General features: G+C 33.9%; 1 protein-coding gene and 2 pseudogenes across 1 annotated transcript; 1 reads left to right on the top strand and 2 right to left on the bottom strand.

Moving 5' to 3' along the window:
• The first annotated feature begins 259 nt into the window (after positions 1–259).
• On the top strand, positions 260–3,584 carry LOC120190706 (eukaryotic initiation factor 4A-14-like). The gene is made up of 5 exons (XM_039193753.1): positions 260–475; positions 1,805–1,874; positions 2,004–2,110; positions 2,245–2,675; positions 2,775–3,584. Exons 2-5 carry the CDS (start codon positions 1,807–1,809, stop codon positions 3,408–3,410), a joined length of 1,242 nt encoding a protein of 413 aa, XP_039049684.1. The 5' UTR covers positions 260–475; positions 1,805–1,806; the 3' UTR covers positions 3,411–3,584.
• A 2,395-nt stretch (positions 3,585–5,979) lies between these two features.
• Positions 5,980–11,071, bottom strand: LOC120190792 (annotated as a pseudogene).
• A 1,800-nt stretch (positions 11,072–12,871) lies between these two features.
• Positions 12,872–19,087, bottom strand: LOC120190416 (annotated as a pseudogene).
• Between the last annotated feature and the right edge of the window lie 3,171 nt (positions 19,088–22,258).

Genomic DNA, 22,258 nt, shown 5'->3' with positions numbered 1-22,258 from the left:
CTCTCAACCCAGTTTGCTCCATTCGTAAACGTCATGATTCGAACATCTGACATTACTTAAGGGACTTAATGTTTCATCCCACTAGACCGATCGGTTGTTGGTTTCAAAGTTGTAGTCCTTAATTGTAACAAAGAAAAAAAGAAGGGCAATGAGGGAAAATCCAAGGGGGTGCTGGATTAGATAGGAGCGCTGGAGTGGAAATAGTAGTAGGATATGTGATATCCATCGTACTATTAAAACCTAAAAGAGAAACGATACTCGCCCTCCAATCCATTGCTTTTCTCTTCAGTTTCTCTCTCAAAACTCCACGGCGCAGATCCGAGGAGTTTGGGAAACCCCTCTCTCTCTAAATATCAACCGAAAAACTCTCATACAACTAACCCCTCTCTCTCTCTCCAGCAAATCCAATTTCCTACCTCTAATACACACTTTCATTTTTTTCCCATCGCTCTCTGCTAATATCATCAGTTTGAAGGTTGCTCTCTCTTCCTACTTTATTTATTTTTCATCGGTTCTCTAGTTTTGATTGATTGATTGATTTCCTGTTTTACTTTCTTTTTTTTTGTTGGATTTGCTTTGATGTTGATTGGATTTGATTTTATTGTTTGGGATCTGGGTTTGATCTGTTTTAGTTGTACGTTTTTGGGTTTTTGTTTTCGAGGTTGATTATGATTAGCTTACGTAATGATTTTTTGGTTCTTTATTCTCGTAAACCAGTTCTCTATCTTTGTAGTTCGAGATTTGAGAAATTGACAAATTTGAAACTTTTTTGCTAAATTTATTCCTGAAAAAAATCTGCTGGATATGTAAGAGGAAAGAAAGAAAAGTAGGCGTTATTTTCTATTTTAGATTCCCGGAAGTAGGAATTTTGAAAGGTTTTTGTTATCTGAGCATCTGCTTATAAAAGTCTATTTTTTTCTTCTTATTGCGAACAGATCTTAACTATTAACACTGTAACTTCCAGGTTTGGGTTTAATGTCTTACAATTAGTTGATGATAATATCTGTTGATAGTTCACCTTTAATGCTATTGGTTGGTGTGATTCTTAGGCTGATCTTTTAAAAAAAAAAACTTTATGTATTATCTAACATTGGTATGCTAGTTGACTGTTTGAATGGATTATGCAACGGCTCTAACATTGGTATTATCTAACACCACTTTCTTTACTAAACCCTTCATATTGACTAAGTTTCTTATGTCATAGTAGCATAGGGTTAGTCATCCATAAACCTATCTGTATATCAGAATGGATGTAAAATCAACAAAGAATTTGCTTATTGCCTATGCAACTACTTATGACTGATGAACTGTTGCACCTTAAGACTGAGACAGTGCTTTCAATGTGTATTATGTGTTCTATATAGAAATATTTAGATGTTCGGTGATAACAGTGTTAAAACTATCTGTAAAACTTTGGAGAGGTAGGCAATATGGGTGTCTGGTGGTAAAGGGTTTATGATCCAAATATCTGAAAACCGAATGCCTCTTTGTAAATCTTCTCGAAATACTAAATTGGAAGTTAATGTTTGTGCTTCTTTTCCTATGGTGTGCAAGTTTGGATCTTCTGTTATATCTTTCTCAATATGGAAAAGCTCCGGCCGTTAATGTCATTAAAAACTTTTAATATTACATGTTGGAGGTTATATCTTTTGGTGGTTTATATCATGCAACATAGTGATTTTATCTTAAGTCCAGCTTAATTAAATTGACCAGCAACCTGTTGTATCTTTTAACCCAAAAGCTATGAGCTTGGTTTGGAGGTTCATATGAGCTTATTAGTTTGTTCTTTCTTCCTTCTGCACAGTCATGGCAGGTTTGGCACCGGAAGGATCTCAATTTGATGCTCGCCATTATGATCAGAAAATGACTGAGTTGTAAGTTTATTGTTTACAGATTGCTTACTATCTGCCCTTTGCATATGTTTTTTTTTTAATTTAAATGGGGCTGCTATTTGGTTTGCAACTTGCTGATTCTTATATCTGGTGAAAATTCAAATTGAACAGGCTCCAAACTGACGGAGATGATTTTTTCACAAGTTATGATGAAGTTTATGACAGTTTTGATGCTATGGGACTTCAAGAAAACCTTCTGAGGGGTATCTATGCATATGGTATGTAGTCTTTTGGAGAAATAAATTTACAAGTTTCAGTCTCCCACTTATATGACTTCTGCTCTTTTTTCTACGGGTTGTTTTTGCCAAATTTATGCTGAATTTTTATTGTCTTGTCCAAAATATTTTCCAAGGTTTTGAGAAGCCCTCTGCAATTCAGCAGCGAGGTATTGTTCCATTTTGCAAGGGCCTTGATGTTATTCAGCAGGCACAGTCTGGAACTGGAAAGACAGCAACATTTTGCTCTGGAATTTTACAGCAACTTGATTATGGTATTGTTCAATGCCAAGCTCTGGTGTTGGCACCCACTAGGGAGTTAGCACAACAGATTGAGAAGGTAATGCGTGCACTTGGTGATTACCTTGGTGTTAAGGTCCATGCCTGTGTTGGTGGGACAAGTGTTCGTGAGGATCAGCGCATTCTTCAAAGTGGTGTTCACGTTGTTGTTGGTACCCCCGGTCGTGTCTTTGACATGTTGAGGAGGCAGTCACTTCGCCCAGATTATATTAAGATGTTTGTCTTGGATGAGGCTGATGAAATGCTTTCCCGTGGTTTTAAGGATCAGGTTTGATATTTCATCTTTTTATGTTCCCTTCAAATGATTTTCGATTTTGGAAAGCATTGTTTTCCATATTTTGTGCTCATATAATGTCATGTCTGTCAGATCTATGATATCTTCCAACTGCTGCCAGCTAAGATTCAGGTTGGAGTATTTTCTGCTACAATGCCACCTGAAGCCCTTGAGATCACTAGGAAGTTCATGAACAAACCTGTGAGAATTTTAGTTAAGCGTGATGAGCTCACCCTTGAGGGTATCAAGCAATTTTATGTGAATGTCGAAAAGGAGGATTGGAAGCTTGAAACTCTTTGTGATCTCTATGAAACCCTTGCCATCACCCAGAGTGTCATCTTTGTGAACACAAGGCGCAAGGTTGACTGGTTGACCGACAAGATGCGTAGCCGTGATCACACGGTTTCTGCCACCCATGGAGACATGGACCAGAATACTCGTGATATCATCATGCGTGAATTCCGCTCTGGTTCATCTCGTGTTCTCATCACTACCGATCTCCTTGCTCGTGGTATTGATGTGCAGCAAGTCTCCCTTGTCATAAACTATGATCTGCCAACTCAACCAGAAAACTACCTCCACCGTATAGGACGAAGTGGAAGGTTTGGAAGAAAAGGTGTGGCCATTAACTTTGTGACAAATGATGATGAGAGAATGCTGTTTGACATCCAGAAGTTCTACAATGTGGTCATTGAGGAGCTGCCATCAAACGTTGCTGATCTCCTTTGATGAGATTACCTTTTTTGAAAGATTGTTTGAGGCAAAGGGTATTGTTGTTTTTGCAAGTCGTATTTAACGTGCTCTTTTCTTGTTTCTTTTTTGCTTTCTAGCTTATTAAGTTAATGTTGTTCCTAAACGTATTTGAACATTTAATGATATGGGTCCTGCACATTTGCCACATAATGATTGTCCAGTTTGACCTCTTCTTTGCAGTGGGTTTTATGTTATTTAATGTTCTGATGCAGTTAGGCTTTTGGATTCTTTTATCATCTAAACTCTCTTCAGGGCTGTTACTTTTGGTGGATTTTATTCTCTACTACTGATTGGTTCTCACCACTTATCTCACTTAAGCTTGTTAGTGTTGTTTGCTGCCAGCATTTGGTCTGATAAGTAATGTTTTTGATCTTTCTTTGCCTAAGCAGAGCAAATCTTTTTTAACTATTCCAACGTCTGGGAAAAAATGCAACTTTGGTGTTGGAGTTTTGCTGGTCATTTGTTTTACGTGGGAGGCATTTGAAGGCAAATGTTGGTGCTTTGGTTGATCCTTTTAGCGGAACTATAATATTATCCAATTGGTGAAGGCAAGCAATGGCCTCACCCGCTCTACAATATGGTGAATTTGTGAAGAGCCCTGCTGATTGTAGAATTTAGTTGCTTTTCTTTGAGGTTTTGAATTCTCTTGATCTCTTCTTTTTCTCGTTGGAGAAGGATTATTTTATTTTTTTTCTCGTTGCAGAAGGATTATTTTAACTTGTCTGCTAGTATATCAAGTATGTGAAGTTATTTACTCTCTTACATATAAATAATTTTAGGGTGATTGAATTTTATTGTCACGCGTTAAACATACAGATGTACATGATTTTTTAATTTAATAAGATGTACATGATTTCTTAATTAATAAGATATAATAAATAATGCGTCTTTATTAGATTTGCAAAAAAAAACATAATAAAACTTATTTTAGACCAAAATTTTGATTAAACGATATATCAAAAATTATAATCTTACGGCAATATTAGATTTAATCGTTACATATGCTTAATATCTTCTTTATCTTAGAAATGTCTTAGAATTGATATAATTTGAACTCTTCTTCCAATTAAAAGTAAAATTATATGCAGTCAGTACTTTTGCCCATCTGAAGAGTAAATTATGACCCTACAGTACTTGCACTCCGAAGCTATCGCTATCGTCCATTCACAACAGTCGGATAACATTCATAAGAATCAATCAATATTCTTTTAAATTTTAGACTAGCAGTTTTTAGAAATTTTCTAAACCAGTAACATTAAGCTTATGTTAAAATAAGGATAAATTATTATTATTTTATAATATTTTATACAAGTAAACACTAGTGTGTTTATATCGTAAAATATTACGAATTAAGTAATTATCATGTAATTATTAAAATATTAAAAATACTAATAATAATTCAAGTAACCGAATGACGTTTTATGTAATTAAAATATTTTTATGTTATTGAACAATTATAAAAATATTATACAATATTAATAACTTATATAGTTTGATTATTTGAATAACTTTACCCTAAAACCATCCAATTATCGACATCAAAGGAAATATACCCGATTTTATTCTATATGCTCATCTAGACGCTCCTTGTTTTGGTTTACTTTTTTAGTTTGAATTTCATGTATCAAGTCAAATAGTAACACCATGAACGTGTTAGTTACACGTCGATGACAACTCGAACTAAGCTGCGTCATGCCTTTGGAGAGATGAATGGTGAATGAATATAAAGTAGAAAATGTCACATCACTTCACAAACTCCCACCCACGAAAAGCAACATCTCAAATATCAATAAATTGGTGGAGACCAAAAGCAAGCACCCCAACACTTGAGCTGTTTCCAATTACCCCTAAATACAGTTTTGTATTTTACTGCCTCCTTCTGGCCTCTACTTCATCTTCAACATTTCGTTTGCTTGCTTTATGGAAGGTTTTAAATCCAAATCATACAGGGATGGAGAGATGCAGAAGGAAGGAGGGCCAAGTAACATGCAGGACCTCAGATGTTACAGTGCCACTTATGCAAACGCTGTTCAACCAAATCAGATTAAGATGAAGAAAAGCAAAAGCTCTTTTGGGTCTTCTTCAAAAACCTGGACCTTCAATGATCCTGAGCTTCTGAGGAAGAAAAGGGTTGCTGGCTACAAGGTTATGCTGTTGAAGGCAAGATGAAAGGGTCTCTCAAGAAGAGTTTTAGGTGGATCAAAAACACTTGTACCCAAGTTGTCTATGGGCGGATGTGATCCACTCATCTTTTTCCCCTTTTACAACTTGGGAATTTGTGATATGGGAAGTTCCCAAGAATCTTGAATATGAAATTTCCTGCATCCGTTTTCGTATGATTTTCTCTCTCTTTAATTCCGCTAAGATCATGTCTTTATACACAGGAATTAACCTGTTACTTTCAAATATATTACTTCAACATTAACACAAATTAATAAATAAAATAAGTTACGATATTGATATAAAAAGGCTACAAATAGCCTGGCTTTTGAATTTCAAAGTTACATGATCTAAACAAATACGTCGCTTTACGTAGAAAAAGGTAGCAAAGGCATCTAAACCTGTATGATTTCTATAATTGGGAACTTCCACATTGTCTTTATTAATACTTACAGTTATAATTCCCAACTTCAAGTTCCCTAGTCTTGGCTTCTAATTTGTAAAAATAACACACACACACACAATATACGCTTCTATTCCGAGTGTATGCGAAGGAGTTCCGGGTAGTGTGTGGTAGTAGTTTAATAGGGTACCCTCTCATCGTTACTAAAATGCAGGCTTTCAATGCCCCTCAGAGCAGACTCCAAATTATTTACATTTGAGGTGTTCCTACCAGAAGATGGCCGCTTGTTCTCCAACAAAACGGGTGCGTCCTTTTGTCGACTAGAGATTTTTTGGAATGGCCTTGCATTTGCATCGACGGTACGAAGGTGATGGGGTTCAGAGTCACCAACTGTGATTGCTGCTGCATCACGATTGCTAGAGATAGCAGCTCGCTTTGAATATCCACTTGGAGGCAAGACATTAGAACCAGCCAACTGCACAAGCCAAGGAGGAAACAATAGCCAGAAAGGGCATTCAAAATCATACACGTCCATTTTATCCCAGAAAAGTAGAAAACGGGAGAAGAAGTCGGGAGTGTGGCAAAAAAGAACAAAATTTCAATCAGATCCAAAAAAAAAAAAAAAAACCTTAAAGAGAACCAAGCCTAAACATTTCCGTACCTTAGGATCTTTAGCAACAGAGCGGTCATTCGCTATTGGACTTTTTTGTTTAGACACGTTTCCAGAATTTTCAATAGGGCCAGAATGCCTCCTACGTGTAGGATCTCTGGAAGACCAACAGAAGGTCTAACTTCACCTGTGAAAAATCAACCATATTAAAAATACTACGTAACTCAAAGTCATGTATAAATGAATGAATGAAAGAATCAAGCAAAACAGAAACTACTGTAATATATGACTATAAGGAAAGAAAAAAAAAGGCATTCCTGATTTCCTATCAGCAATTGCAACAGCAACTGCAGGAGGTAAGCCAGAGCTAGTTCCACCACCAGGGCCCTGGAAAACATTAAAAATGCAATATAAAATTGATAGAAGCCACTAAATTACCTAGTTTGGCAAACTACTTACAAGAGCACGGGTAGGAGGACTGGAAATCTGAGATTGCTGATACTTTAATATTGTCCAATCAAACACGTAATCAAACTGAAAACCTGAATTAAGAACAAAAGCTAACAACTTGAGGAGAAGCTTCACAGATTATTTGAATATTAAGAAGTGCAGTCAAGTAAACAAGAAAAAAGGTAAAAGGAAAAACAGAGGGTAGATAAAGTTCTAACCTTCACGAATGAATAGTTCACGGAACAGGCATTTCAGATAAGAATAATCTGGTTTATCATCAAACCGTAGAGATCGGCAGTAATGGAAGTAGGATGCAAATTCAGATGGATATCCTCGACACAAAGCCTAAGATAAAATCAATAAGTTTTCCAGAGCTTCAAGTTGCTATAATAAGACATAATGCGACTTTAATTAATTCACCTCAATAGAAGTTGAGACTTTCTTTTCACTTATCTTGTCATACTTTGCTTCTTAGTTCCAGCTCTCAGTCCCTGCCAGGGAAGACTGCAAAGACACCGGGTTATACCTAAATTATCCCGACTGCTTTGCTCTATGTGGAATAAAAGTGGTGGGCAGTAGTTACCTTCCCCTTAAGAAATACATTAGGACATATCCAAGGGTCTCTAAATCATCCCTCCGGCTTTGCTCTATAGAATGATACAGAAAAACAATTAGCAAAGCATGCTAGCATGCAATATTTAACAATTACTCTCCAGGTTATCTGAAAAAGTAAAAAAAGAAGAAAGGTTGAAAAGAATGTCCTACCAATTCCAAGGTGAGTATTCATGCTTGCATATCTTGCAGTTCCTGTAAGATTTTTGTTTTCTCTGCAATAAATACAAGCACGCCATAAAATTTTTAATCTGAACAAGTATTTCATAGATTTATATTTTATACAGTAAATCAGTAGAGCACAAAGAGGTTCTACCTGAAGAACTGTTAAGTTCTTTTAACATTCACCGTCAAACATTAAAGGTTTTGCCAGAGGAATTGTGAACTTTTAACATTCAATATTAAACATTAAAGAAACAAATAGTAACTACATGAGCATCGTAATAATATTGATAAAAGCTCACAGTAGATCTACACATTGAAGCATTTAACTTTAACAACTTGGTGCTCAATAGAGATAACCTATTCCAATGAAATAACTTCTCGTGTTGAATTTATAAAGTATTAGCAGAATATGAACACCAACCTGAAAATGAAGAAATTATTTGAATAAGAATAACTCACTACATCCTGTGCGTTGAGTTTGACTCAATAGTTGAATATTAACCCAACATTAATTTCTTAAAGAAAAAGATATCACATTTGAAGAAAGACTTTTAAGAGCTTGAACAAACCAATACGAATTTTTCTCAATTTGTAGTAGAAATGAGCCTAAAACTATCTAAATACTTTATGAAATTGTTGAAAAAAATTCATTTTCCATCAATCATAAAACTAGAGGGAAACAAAATGATTATTTATATTTTATTTGAAAATACTATAAAAATAGAAGAGAAACAAAATGTCATGGTTTGAGAAATAATTTATAAAAATACAATATAGAAATAAACAATCTTAGAATATAAACTAGCTTATAGTATAAGCTAACAATTTAAAAAAAAAAATAAGTTCAAATTAACATATATGTTACTTATCTTTACGACAATTTAAGTCAAATATATAAAATTTATATTTTGAGGGTACCAATTTAATTCAATATAAAAATGTATTAATAAGATTTTTTTAAATGAGAAATAAAAAAGCTTTCAAACATTTTGAGGGGCAAAATAAAAAAAAACTTAAAAGAAATCAAGGGTCTATTAATAAGTTTTCAAACTCTTTTGTGTGTGGGGGGGGGGGGACATGGCCCGCTCTGGTCCTTAAGTTCCACCATCGAATATAAGAACCCTTGATGGGAAGCCAAATATCATATGGAAAAACATTCAAGATGTTGCACTAAAAATCAGCATGAAGTGAATGAATTCAGTAACACAATTCAGCTTCAAAGAAATATTTAAAAATATAAAAAAAAAACACTGGTCAGGAGTAATAGATTAAACGAACCTATAAGGAATATGTCGATGGGTTGAAGTATCCCTGTACTTCTTAGCCAGACCAAAATCAATGATGTAGACCTATACACAACATCAAGTACAAAATCAACATACCATGAAGCCAGATATCCTCAATTAACAACAGGAAGTAGATTGGAGATAATACCTGATTTGCACGCCCTCCTAAGCCCATGAGGAAATTGTCTGGCTTGATATCCCGATGCAGAAATGATTTTGAATGAGCATATTCAACTCGATTGATCTGATGGCAATGTGCAATCAACAAAAACTGAGACTCATATAAAACATACCAGAACAAATCACACATAATGAAGAAAAACTTACAATCTGATCCGCAAGCATGAGAACAGTTTTGAGTGACAGTTTTCGACTGCAGAAGTTGAATAAATCTTCAAGACTAGGCCCCAGTAAATCCATCACAAGGACATTATAGTCACCTTCAATGCCAGACCATCTCACATTTGGAATTCCAGCTGCCAAAGATAGAAGTACACTATTAATCACACAAGACAAATAGGTAAGACAGATCAAATCCAACCCTTCCATTTGAAAAACTCTACAAGCATGAAATTTGATCCTTACTTCCTCCCTGCAGTATTTTATACAACTTCGATTCATACAACAATTGTGGATGCTTGGTCTTCGTATTTTCCTGGGCAAAACAAATACCACCAATATTATTGGAACAGTCCATGCAAATAAAAATAAACACAAGAAACAGAAGAAAGATGCATGGTATATCAAATTACAAGTTGCAAAATAAATTGCATTATCCATGTCATATAAGACAAAAAATTTAGTAGAGTAGTACACTCAACAGACAGATGATAGCTATTCCACCTGGAATGATTAAGAGATATGTGTTGCATGATTAATAATTTGATCCCTAAACTGTTAATAGAATCACTTTCACTTGGAGAGCTGAATATGCTATCATGCAATTCAGCTTGTGAGAAGCTCACAACCAAAACTGCTCAAATCATTATAGTTTAAATACCACGGATGACAATGACATGAACCAAGCTCCAGAGTTTATTGATCTCTCAAAAATATATGCAAAACCCATGTGTCCTTGCTCACAGCATGCAAGTGGCTTCAACTTAACACAGTAAATAGACACAAAGTAATCCAACTGAATATCATAAACAACAAAAATTATAACCCTGATAAATCTAAAACATTCAAGTAGGACCAATGAACTAAATTTGGAAGTAAAGTACAATAGAAAAACCAGTTATAATAACAGTATTGCAAGGATTTTTCATTTTTTTTTTTAAAAAAAAGCTGCTTAACTAATCAAACTCGAGGCAGATTTCCATTAATCATTCACTAAGAGTCTAAGACACTGACTGTTAAAAAAACTGCAACGAAAATCCAAACAAATTAAGATGAAAAAGATGAAGTTCGAAATAAGAAATAACTTACAAGCTTAATTGCAACATCTTCATTCGTTTGAATATGTGTACCTGGAATTCAAAGGAAATAAGCAACAACAGAAAAGATACGAAAAACCACAGCACTTGAAAAATCAAAGCATAAATAAATAAAAATAATAAGCACAAACCAAGATAGATCTCTCCAAACGATCCGCCACCGATCTTTCGGCCTAGTCGATACTTGTTCCCAAGTCGTGGTTCCATAACAGCCGAAATAAACAAAGTTAAGATGAATAAGAAGGAAAAACCTAGTTCCCCTTTCTCCTTCTCTCTCGATAACGCTCAATTCAGATTAATATATTTAGAAGAACAAGAGGAAAGAAAACCCTTAACAAATTCAGCAAAGAAAAGGAAAGAAAAAGAAGGCAGTGACGGTGGAGCCGAGAAAGAGCTGAGATGTGAAGAGTATCAGGAATCGACGACGTAAATGTCTTGTTGGGGGTGGACAGTGGGGACGTGGAGGAAATAAATAGGAAAACTCCATCTGCAACTCCAACTCCAACTCCAAAAACAAATAAAATATGACAAGAAAGGAGAAGACGAAAGATTGCGGGAAGCTATTATCATTATTATTATTTAGTGTAAACTACACTTTTAGTACCTAAATTGTTACTTTTATTCCGTTTCGAAAGTTAAATTTTATTTTTTCAAAATCATATATAAGTTTAGTTTAGGTTTATTTTGATATACACTGTTAAAAAAATAAAAAAAAAATATCATGTCAGTAATTCATTTAATTTTGTAGCGAGATACCAAATTGAAATTTAAACTAAACATAAAGTATGATTTTGAAAAAAATAAAATTTAAATACTAAAATGGAATAAAAATAATAGTTTAGATACTAAACTTATAGCTTACCCTATTATTTATTAGTGTTTTTCTATTCCTTGTGATTTTCGCACTAAGTTTCTCAATCCAATTTTAAAATATTTACTTAAATTTGTGGATAAGAATTTAAAATCTTGAGAATAATATTTATTTTTGACTTTTGCATATTGTATATTTACTTATTCTTTTATTGTATTTTCACATTTTTTTAGTTTTTTATGATTTTAGTATATTAATTTTTTTTGTTCTCAATTTAATATTTAAATTTAATATTTAATATTTAATTTGATTTTTTAATTTTTAATTAAATATTTAAATTAAATTTTAGTGGTCAATTTATTACTCATTTTTGTGTCCTGGTTAAATGTTTATTTTTATTATAGAAAATGTGTGTCAAATATCCATTGAACCATCTAACCTAATTTAATTAAATATTAAATTACAAATCAAAATCAGACGCAAGCATACAATTAAAATAAAATAAAAAAAACTCACGTACCAAATTAAATATTAAAATCAATGTATGGTACTAAATAATACATTAATTTCAAATTATAGATGATTTTTATACAGCTTTGAACCAATCAAAGTACAAGGTTTTCCAAGGCGATAATGGAATGGATAAAGTTCTTCCTCCTCTTGTTTGTGCCCCAAAGTGTTCCTTTCTAATTAAAATTTAACACATGATTATATGATTACTCAATAATATTAATTATCTTTAATTTTTATTATCTTCCAAAAAAAATTAATCTAAACACCCCTCATTGAAGAAATTACAATGAATAACTAAAAGTAAAAGGCGAGACGATAGAGAGAAATTTAATGTAACAAATTATTTAATGAGGTGTGTGAAGATCTGAAATAAATTGTTGTTTACATTAAATTATCTATTTACAATGAAGATTTAAAAGCAAAAGGCAAGAGATGATAATTTTACTCTTGACTTAAATTATTTATTTACAATATATCAATTATTAACAAACATAATTTATTTAAAATAAAAAAATAATTTTATTCAAAGAAAATAAATTATTGACCCTATTCCCATATATAATAGGTAAGGGGAGGTAGGGTAGTAGGGTAGATTGGGCAGCTTCCGTGGAAGACCTCCACAGTCAAATTATGAATTGCTTAACTTACCATGAGACTCAATCCACGACCACAAAGTTAAAAGCCTTGCGCTTACAACTGAGCTGGACAGGCAAACATTCACTCATGTTTGTGTCAAACTATTTAATGCAATGGGGTTGTAAATACATAATAAAAACTTGGACATAAAATAATGAAAATATTCAAACTTAAGGGGGCAAGAGTAATTAGGACAAAAGTTGAAAAGGAGAAATTGAAGTTTGAAACAGATTTGTTGGGTAGCGTCCTTTTCATCTTTACCTCACGTCTTACATGACCTAGCATTAACTCAAGTATGCACGAGAAAAAGATCAAAACTCAAAGAAGATTGACATGGTTCAAACCATTTTTTTTCTCTTTACAATCTACAGTTTCAACATTGTACAGACAGAGAGTAACCCTAGACAAGCCGAGGCATGGCAATCGAAAATGAGGAAGATGTCAACTATTTTCTTTTTCACAAGCTACAAACTCTTATGGGCGTCTAGTAGTTTACATGATAGCATCAAAGGCCTTTGTATAATGAATTGGACTTGTAACCTATAACAGATGAGCAAATGAATAACAATAATAATTAAAAGGAAAACGATTGTGAACAAAAAGACCCTAAAAGATCTCCGAAAGGAAACTAATTTCATGATCCATGTAATGATGGACGATTAGGACTATTCAATTCCGAAGATGTGTGCTTTCTTTGCAACTTCCATGTTAATTGCCTGATCTTTGCATCTACCCGTGCTGAGAATCCAATCTTGGTTTCCTGTCTTGCCTTCGATCGCTCCCGCGACCACATGTGTGATCCTCGACATCTTTCTTGTAGAACTTGATCTCTTGGATGATATGATGGTCCAATGGGTTGAAACATCTTTGAAAAGATATATGAGCCATGTAGGGGAGGTTGCATGCAACAGTTACTAAAACGGTGGCTAACCAATAGATGGGTGCCGGAGCGAGAGATTCCACCAGAATTTGGTATGCATTACCAGAGATGGTGGGAGATATCATGCCATAAACAAGGAGAAACAAATACCAAGCCGAATGCTGCCCCATATCAAAAAGTGTTGAATCCATGTGAAGTGGCTCATCGTGAGTGCAATCTGGCAATTGAGAGCCCAAATGATGCAAGTAAACATTGTTGTTCCCAGAGCAGCCATATCAGCCGTCTGGCCTCCAGCACGGAAAGCTTGATCATAAAAGATGATAATATTGAGGAAGAAAATGATAAGGGAGGAATATAGACCATTTCCCATCCACCCAAGTATCCTATACCAGTCGAAAAACAAATTTCTAGGTCCTTGCTGATATAATGCAGGAAACTGCAACAGAAGTAGGCTAGACGTTATAATGAAAGTCACAGGTAACATCGGTGAATTGCTAATAAAAGAAACGATTGCAGACTAACCTGTAAGCAGACCTCGGAAGAAACATCTTGCTCAAACACTCCTAGTGAGATCACAGGCAATGAGGTAAGAACAACATTGAATAATAACATGTACCAATCGTCATATACTGATTGTCCAGAAAAGCCTGTGAATGCCTCAAAGTAGAATAGGGTGAGGCCAAATGCTATGTTCTTGTAGAAGGAATAGCAAACCTGCAAAAAAAATAACAGTCAAATTGGTACAAAACAGAAGATGATCGAGATAAAAAAATGTACAACAAAATGAAACATTAGTTTAGTCAATCTGTTGATATTACCATCTGTGCAATCCTCTTATAACACCAGTGTCCATGAACAACAAGAAGTCTTTCCAAGAAACGAAATTGGGCAATGGAGAAGTCACTGGCCATTACAGCCTGCAAAAGGGAACAATTTATAGGAGGTAACTAACATGCAGAAATAAGATGTCTTAAGAAGCATCATTTCAAGATACAGAGCTAAGGCTAAAATGTAGTACATTATTACATGATGAACATTTTAGCAAAGTCATAGCTACTAAGAGTCAAAAGAAGCCCAACAAGATTTTATCTCCCTGATGAGGACAGTTGTGTGTAAACTGCTAAGGTCTGCATCTATTAACTAACACTAACTGAACAAAAGAGCAGCCAACAGGAGTCATGAAGCTTGAAATACTTATCAAACGAGCAAATTTCCATCTAAGGCTATTGCCAATGAGATAATCTCGCCCCCTCTAAATTCATAAATAAGGAACGTCCTTGATGTAAAACTATATAAAAGATTCATTTGCTACTATCAGTACAGGAATTTATTGAAACAGCAGGAAGATGAGCTAGATATGTTAACTACCTGCATGCCTTCCACACCACTAATACCGACTCCAATGTCAGCTTCTTGAATCATTCCGACATCATTTGCACCATCACCAATTGCTAAGGTGGTTTTCCCAGTTCCTTCCTTCACTAATCTCGTCACCTGGTATGAAAAAAATGTACTAAATAAATAGAATACACAATAAGATCTCCATTGTCAGGGATATCACCTGATTTGATCCTTTGATAACTCAGAGAAGCCTAGGAAGAAACAAAAGGAAAGGAAAAAAAGATCTTACTAGCGCCTTCTGCTTGGGTGACACACGACAGCATATGACAGATGCACACTCAACTGCTAAACCTAGAAATTGCTGTTTCATATCATCTTCCAAGGCATATGAAAGAGTCTTTCCATCGATGATCAAAGCAAATGCAGCATGTGGATCTTTTCTAGTTTGATCATTTGTGAAGCGTTGGTAATTTGCAACAATATGTTCTCCTTGACCACCTGATCAGTAACGAAAAGCAAAAATACAACAAATGAAATCAATTTCCTCAGGAAAAGAAAAATAAAGTCCTCATTCACAAAGAAATACATACATTTTTCGCATCTGAACTAATTGCTGTAATACATATCTGCTTCATGCCTTGTCTTAGCATACTGCAAGCAAATCTGCATGAAGAAAAAGAAACTTGACTAAATTGTTTTCATAAAAAAAAATCAATCGAGAAACCCAATTTCAGGTTTGCTTGAAAGTGGTAAAAAGGAGAGTCTAATATTAAATGGCAAGATATAGACCCTATATTTATAGCTGTTTCCATCTTGTCCCCGGTCAAAACCCAGATCTTCAGACCAGCTTGTGCAAGTTTATCAATACACTGGGGTACCTGAAATCGAGAGAACTTAAACCAAGTTGATGTAAATCATAAAAGAAGTTTCTTAGAGAAAGCAAGCTAGGTAACACATACCCCCTTCTGCAATTTGTCTTCCACAGCAGTAGCACCAATGAGAATCAAATCCCTCTCCATCATATCTGCAACCTTTTCAAGCAATGTCTCTCTATCAGTCCCAATAGAAGTTTTTGCTTTCTGAAATTCATTGTTCCAAGCAGAATACTCAGACTCATCGAGCTTTCTATAAGCCAGTGCCAACGTACGCAATCCGGCTTCTCCATACTCATTCAAATGTTTACTGGTATCTTCCTGATACAATCTTCCATTCTTTGATAACCGATCAAAAATAATGCTGCACCAGAGGGGGGAACAATATATAAGTCAAAGAAAAAAATCACCAGGCCGTAGCATGAATGGGTTGGAGTATGCCGCCTTAACCTGTACATCTATTAATACCTTGAAAAGGTTAAAAGGATAGAGACTAACCTGTCAGCACCTTTACACAGGAGAAGAATCTGCCCATCTTCATCCCTTACAATTACTGTCATCCGCTTTCTTTTGCTAGTAAATTCCAACATATTTAGAATTTTGAACTCCCTGCAAGATGCCAAGCGGACCATTAAGATGCTAAAAGAATAGAAATTCAGGATACATGTACATCAGCAGAGAGCACAAGCAATTGTGCATTAGCATCCTCACCTGTCAATTGCTTCTCCAGAAGCAGAATATCTTTCACGGACAAACACACTTGATTGAGTTCTTTTAAAAAACTCAAAACCGAACTCTCTTGCTGCAACTAGAAAGGCTCCTTCATCAGGTGATTCTGCTTCATAAGTACACCTGCCAGTCTCTTCATTCAGCTCAGGAATAGCAGTGTGACAAACTGCTAATATTCGGAAAAATAACATAATGATATCTGCATCAGGCTCTTTCAACCAGTTCCCTTTCATGATCCGGCTGTCTTCAAAGCTAAACCCTTTTATGGGAGATTTACGATCCTTTTCATCTTTTGATGTAACAAAAGTCTCAAGTTCAATTTCTTGCTGTTTTCCTTTTTGCCTGGAACCAGTTGGTCTTCCAGAATCCTGATCCTCAAGGTCATTAGCCAGCTGTTGTGCAGCAGCAAGTTCAACTTCACTAGAGCGCACACCATATGCGGTACCGGCAACTGAACATTTGAGAAAATCCATCTGATTGCAAGTCAAAGTGCCTGTTTTATCTGAAAGGATTGTATCAACCTGGCCCAACTCCTCATTTAAATTTGATGTCCGAGCTTGAGCAGGATTCCCAGTTTCTTCATCATACATATGTATATCTTGATTGATAAAGGATGCTTGCAAAACCTTCACCACCTCGATCGAAACATAAAGTGAAATAGGTATTAAATAGCCATAGAGTATGAGGGCAGTCACCAGATGAGAAACCCCTGATACTCCAGGCTTATTGGGATTATAATAATCATCAGTATTCTGGGGTTGCAAATACCACCAATCTGGCATGTAGTACTTAGTTCTCACAGCAAAGCCGATAGAACTGATCAAAGAGATCACTAGAAGGAGGCTGAAAAGAACATATATATATAATCCATTTTCCTTTCTATTCCGCTCCTCTTTGAAGGAGACTCTGTGGCATTCTGCATTACTTTGCTATCATGGCCAGTGAAAATCACAATCCCGTAGACAAAAGCTGTATTACGCAGCTTCGAATCTCGAAGAAGTATTTGGTTAGGGTCAAGAGCAAATACTTGACGATCATATTCAAAATTACCAATAAAGGTGTAAAGGCTTGGGTTTGGATCTTCACATTTAATTGTTCCTGTGAAATTCTTGAAAGCCTCATCCTCATCCAAAGGCAAGGTTACCTCCAAAGCTTGCTTTACCTTCAAGTTTGTCTCGCCATCTAAATTCATAGTCTCTACATAGCAAATTCCATCCTCATAGCTGGACGACAAGAGTAATAAATCAGCTGGAAAAAACTGATCCTTCTCCACTTTCACCACGTCACCAACCTGAACCTTCTGCCAAGACTTATTTCCGAAAACACCTTCCCCCTTATGAACTTTTACTTTCCGACTATTAACCTTCATATCTTGCATAAACCTTCGCCAGTCCTCCAAAGCTTCCTTGGCCATGCTAAGCCCCACAACAAATGCCAAGGGAGCAATCATGCTCAAAGCAGTAAACGGCGAAAGAGGTGTAAGCGAAAGAATTGCAGCTCCAAGGAAGTACAAATTGGCAACTCGGTGGAATTGTTCAAACAAAGCTTTTGGTAAGAAAGTGATGAAATTATACTTAGTGGTCGATATGTAATTTGACCGATATTTAAAAGGTTTTTCTTGTGCATATGAGGTTGGTTGCAGTGCACAACTCTCGAGTATCCCTGCCCATTGATAGAATGTGGTCCTTCATCAGTAGCACTTGGCTTATAACATGAGAACGTATAGAGATTACTCCACCTGAGCCTAGCTCTTCTCCCACCCAGAGCCATCTCTCGGAATCAAGCTTTAAAGGAAACAAGCGCACAACTGTCAAACAAAGAGAAATCCCAGATCTAGCCTTCACTGGTGGATTTTAACGGAGCTACTCACTCAAAATTTTCCTTGCTTTATGAACTGGTTTCACAAGAAAGAAAGGAGGACGGAAATCAAACATAAGTACATAACTAATATTTACAAATTGGAGCTTATAACATAAGGTTACATGTAAATTTCAAATCTTAAAAGCGTAAACATTCTGAATTTTTTTGTCTTGTGTCATACTTAAATTCTAGCATCAGCCAGATTTGAAAGTCTTATGAGCTATAAGAGTTTAGTAATAAGAGAGAATTTGAGAACAAATCTACATTGGTGAAAGGTACAAAATTGGGGGAAGGGGGGGCTAGAGGAACCTCAAATGTTAATTCAAAACGGAAAGCAAAAAACCTAAATTCAACATAAAATTATTAAATTTTGCAGCTGGGAAAAAATCCCAAACCCAATTCACTTAAAATATCCAAACAAACAGCTAACCATATTATGAAAAACAAACGAAATAATACCCAGCTAAACCTTTGAAAACAAGTGAGCAGATCATCGATATTTGAACCAAAAGAGAAAACCCAGGGGGTCCAAGTTTCGTAAAACTTTAGCAAAACAAAAATTTCAAGGAAAAGAATAACTCAAGAAGAAAGAGTAGGTCCAATAATAATAATAATAGTTATAATATAAAAAGAGTTACCTTGAATCTGGAGGCCGATTCATCTTCAACACCAAACTGGAACAAATTTAAAAAGGCATTGGCAAAAACCATTCAAAAATAGCAGAGAATACGATTTGTAGATCAAGCAACGGAATGAGACAAACAAAAAACAGAGTGAAACTTTCTTTGAAAAAGAAATTGATTAAGGGAGATAATCTAGAGAGAGAGAAATAGAAGCCAAGGTTTTAGGCTTAAGCCAAACGGATTTTCGCTCTTTGAAATCACTGACAGTAATTCCCGGGGTGCATTTGCGGCTTTGCCTTCTTAAAATAAATAAGAAAATACCTAACAAATTTTTAAAATGATTTTCACTTTTATTATTTTCTCTTCTGAACATCATCAGTTTTCCTTTTTTTCCAAGTAATGACATGGCATTGCTTCGAAGCTTTTTTATACATATAAAAATTGGAACAGCCAACTAAGAACCAGTCTTTTCCCTAATGAATGCTGTTCGTAGGCCCTTTTGTATCCTACGTGGCAGACACTATGCTCAGTCTTATCGCTTTCTTTATTTCGTGATTTTTTTTCCTTTCATGTAATCAACTTTTTCAATCTATATTTACCCAACATATTTCTTTTTAGGTAATTAGTTATTTCAAAAATTAAAAAAATAGGCATGTAGAGGTTTACCTTGACGTCAACTAACATGAACTCAACATTAAACAATTGATTGTATTGCTCAATAAATTAAGTTAATTTAATTATTCGTCCAGCTAAGTTGGTACAACACAAGACTCTTAATCTTGGAGTCGTGAGATCGAGTCTCACGGGGGTAATTCATAATTTAGAGGTCTCTACGGAAGCTGTTCTCAACCTGGCGTTGGGGGCAGCCTACAATCCTACCTCCCCCTTACCCCATTACATATGGGAATAAGGGTTAGCTCATTTTAATAAATTAAGTTAATTTCAAAATTAAACCAATGCTTGATTTGAGTTTAGCATTTTGTTAGCACTGTATAGTGTGTTAAACACCACAAACTAATTGCTTATTAATTACAAAATACTGTAACGAGTTTTTCATGCTTCATTGGTATAATATGATTATGGATGATACTATCACGCTCGATGAGTACGAATGAATACCGTTAATGATGAGCACCGTTAAATTATTTTATAAAACTTTAAATTATAAAGTATTAAACGTATAATTATAAATTAGTTAAAAATCTAAATGTAATTTAATTAAAATATATTATTTATAAAATATTAGTTTTTAGGGTAAATAATTTATATTTTAAATCACGCAAAATTAAAATAAAAGTGAATTTAACATGTTGTAATAGAAATGTGTCATTTTGCATATTTTAAATTAATAAATTGTCTTCATTATTATAGTTTTATTGAACTGAAATGTATCATATCTTATATTTTAATATATTATAACATCAATCGGATCATAATCTTATATAACAACTCTATATTAAAATATACTGATTCAATAAAATCAAGTTTTCTCTAAAATTTTCTTCGAATAAATAATGAATAAATAATAAAATATAAAATTCTTACTCTAACAGGGATATTTTAAATGTATCATTTCCTTTTTTATTGCCATTAACTATATATTATATCGTGATAGGTTTGTCATTTGAATGATGTAGCAATGGTTGGACGTTTACTTTCTCTTTTCATGTCTTAGGATCAAACCCCACCAGAATTGATTATTGATTCAATTTATTTTAAATTCATTCAATTGGTGACACGTGACACAATTTAATTGGATGAAAAATTTATTAAAATAAATAAAAATATTAAGAAAAAAACATACAATCATATAGTGACATATGTTACCATCTGATTGAGGACAGAATTTATTGAATCAATTAAAAATTATGACCAAAATAATAGAATGTGTAAGTGATGAGGATTAAATGTGTAATTATACGAATTTTATTAACTACCACATCATCTCCTCCGTTAATATTTAATGGCAAGTGGCTTGATTGACAAGATTTAAATAATTAGGTGACCTGATTGACAAAATTAAAAAATCAGTGGTTAAAATAAAAGGGGTAAGTAGTTAGGTGGTTAATGATATAGTTTACCCTAAAAACTAATGTTTTTATAAATATTGTATTTTTATTAAATGACATTTATATTTTTAACTAATTTATAATTATAAGTTAAGTATTTTATAATTTAACGTTTTATAAATTCATTTATTGGTGCTCATCGTTAACGTGCTCATCTACGCTCGACGAGCATTGTAGAATCTTTCTATGATTATACATAATTTTGTAATTTTTAGGGTAAATTACACAAATGATCCACTGACTATAGAATATTGTTTTGTTGAGTTTCACGATTATTAAAAGTTACAAAATGATCTCCTTACTATTAGGTGTTGCTTCGTTAAGTCCCTGACTTATTAAAAGTTACAAAATGATCACTTTATTATTTATATGTTATAAACTCTACCTTTTCTGTTAAAAAATTGATGGCTACCTGAGTTGAACGTTAATATGTTAATTGTAATATGATAAAATCTAATCTCATAGTCTCAAAAGACTATCATATATCAGTTAGCATGCTAACGTCCAGCTCATATTATCGTTAATTTTTTTAACAAAAATATATGAGTTTAAAACATAATGTATAGTTGGGTGATCATTTTATAACTTTTTGGGAGTATATCAAATAAAAAGTTATGTTAAGCTGAGTGAGATGTATTTGATCAAAAAAATGGTAATGAATTATAAAACTTTAAAACGTATTTTTGAAAAATAATTATAATAAGTTAACCTACAATTAACTTGTAACATAATCATTAATAACATTTAATTGTTAGTTACTAACAGTTTTAACGGTTAAATTACGATAAAAAAAATCTCGTAACGTTCATGGATAACCTTAATTTAAACACCTAATATCTTTTAATTTAAATATGTACACTGATTTGATTAATTGAGATATTATATAAAATAATAATGAAAATTTCAAAATATTTAAAAATTAAAAGTCATTATGACCAATTATATGTGTAATTTAATTTAATTTATAGAAAAATCATTAAAATAAAATTATATTTTAATTATTGTTATAAATAAAATATTTTTTTAACAAATCTGAGATAAATATGAAGTATTATATGTTCAAAGATAATTCTTAATTATATACAAATTTTTATCGTTTATTTGATAAAATAAATTGTGTCGAATTTTGATTGGAATGTAAATCATAACCGCGTTTGCAATCTGTTTCCAGGAGGCAAATAAGGGGGAAATGTATTTAAATGGCCGGTCAAACGTGAAACATGCGGAAAAGAATATTAAAATAAATCCAATCGGACGGTTGTTATTAAACTTTTGATTAGAATAATTTAAAAAAAAATAGTACCATATTGGCCGCCATTACAAGTCCCCACATCCCCACTCTCTTCCCACAATGATAGTTTTTCTTCC

Source organism: Hibiscus syriacus, unplaced genomic scaffold (assembly GCF_006381635.1).
Source record: "Hibiscus syriacus cultivar Baekdansim isolate YM2019G1 unplaced genomic scaffold, ASM638163v2 tig00116962_pilon, whole genome shotgun sequence".
NCBI classification, from domain to species: Eukaryota; Viridiplantae; Streptophyta; class Magnoliopsida; order Malvales; family Malvaceae; genus Hibiscus; species Hibiscus syriacus.
This window is presented reverse-complemented; position numbering and strand designations above follow the sequence as displayed.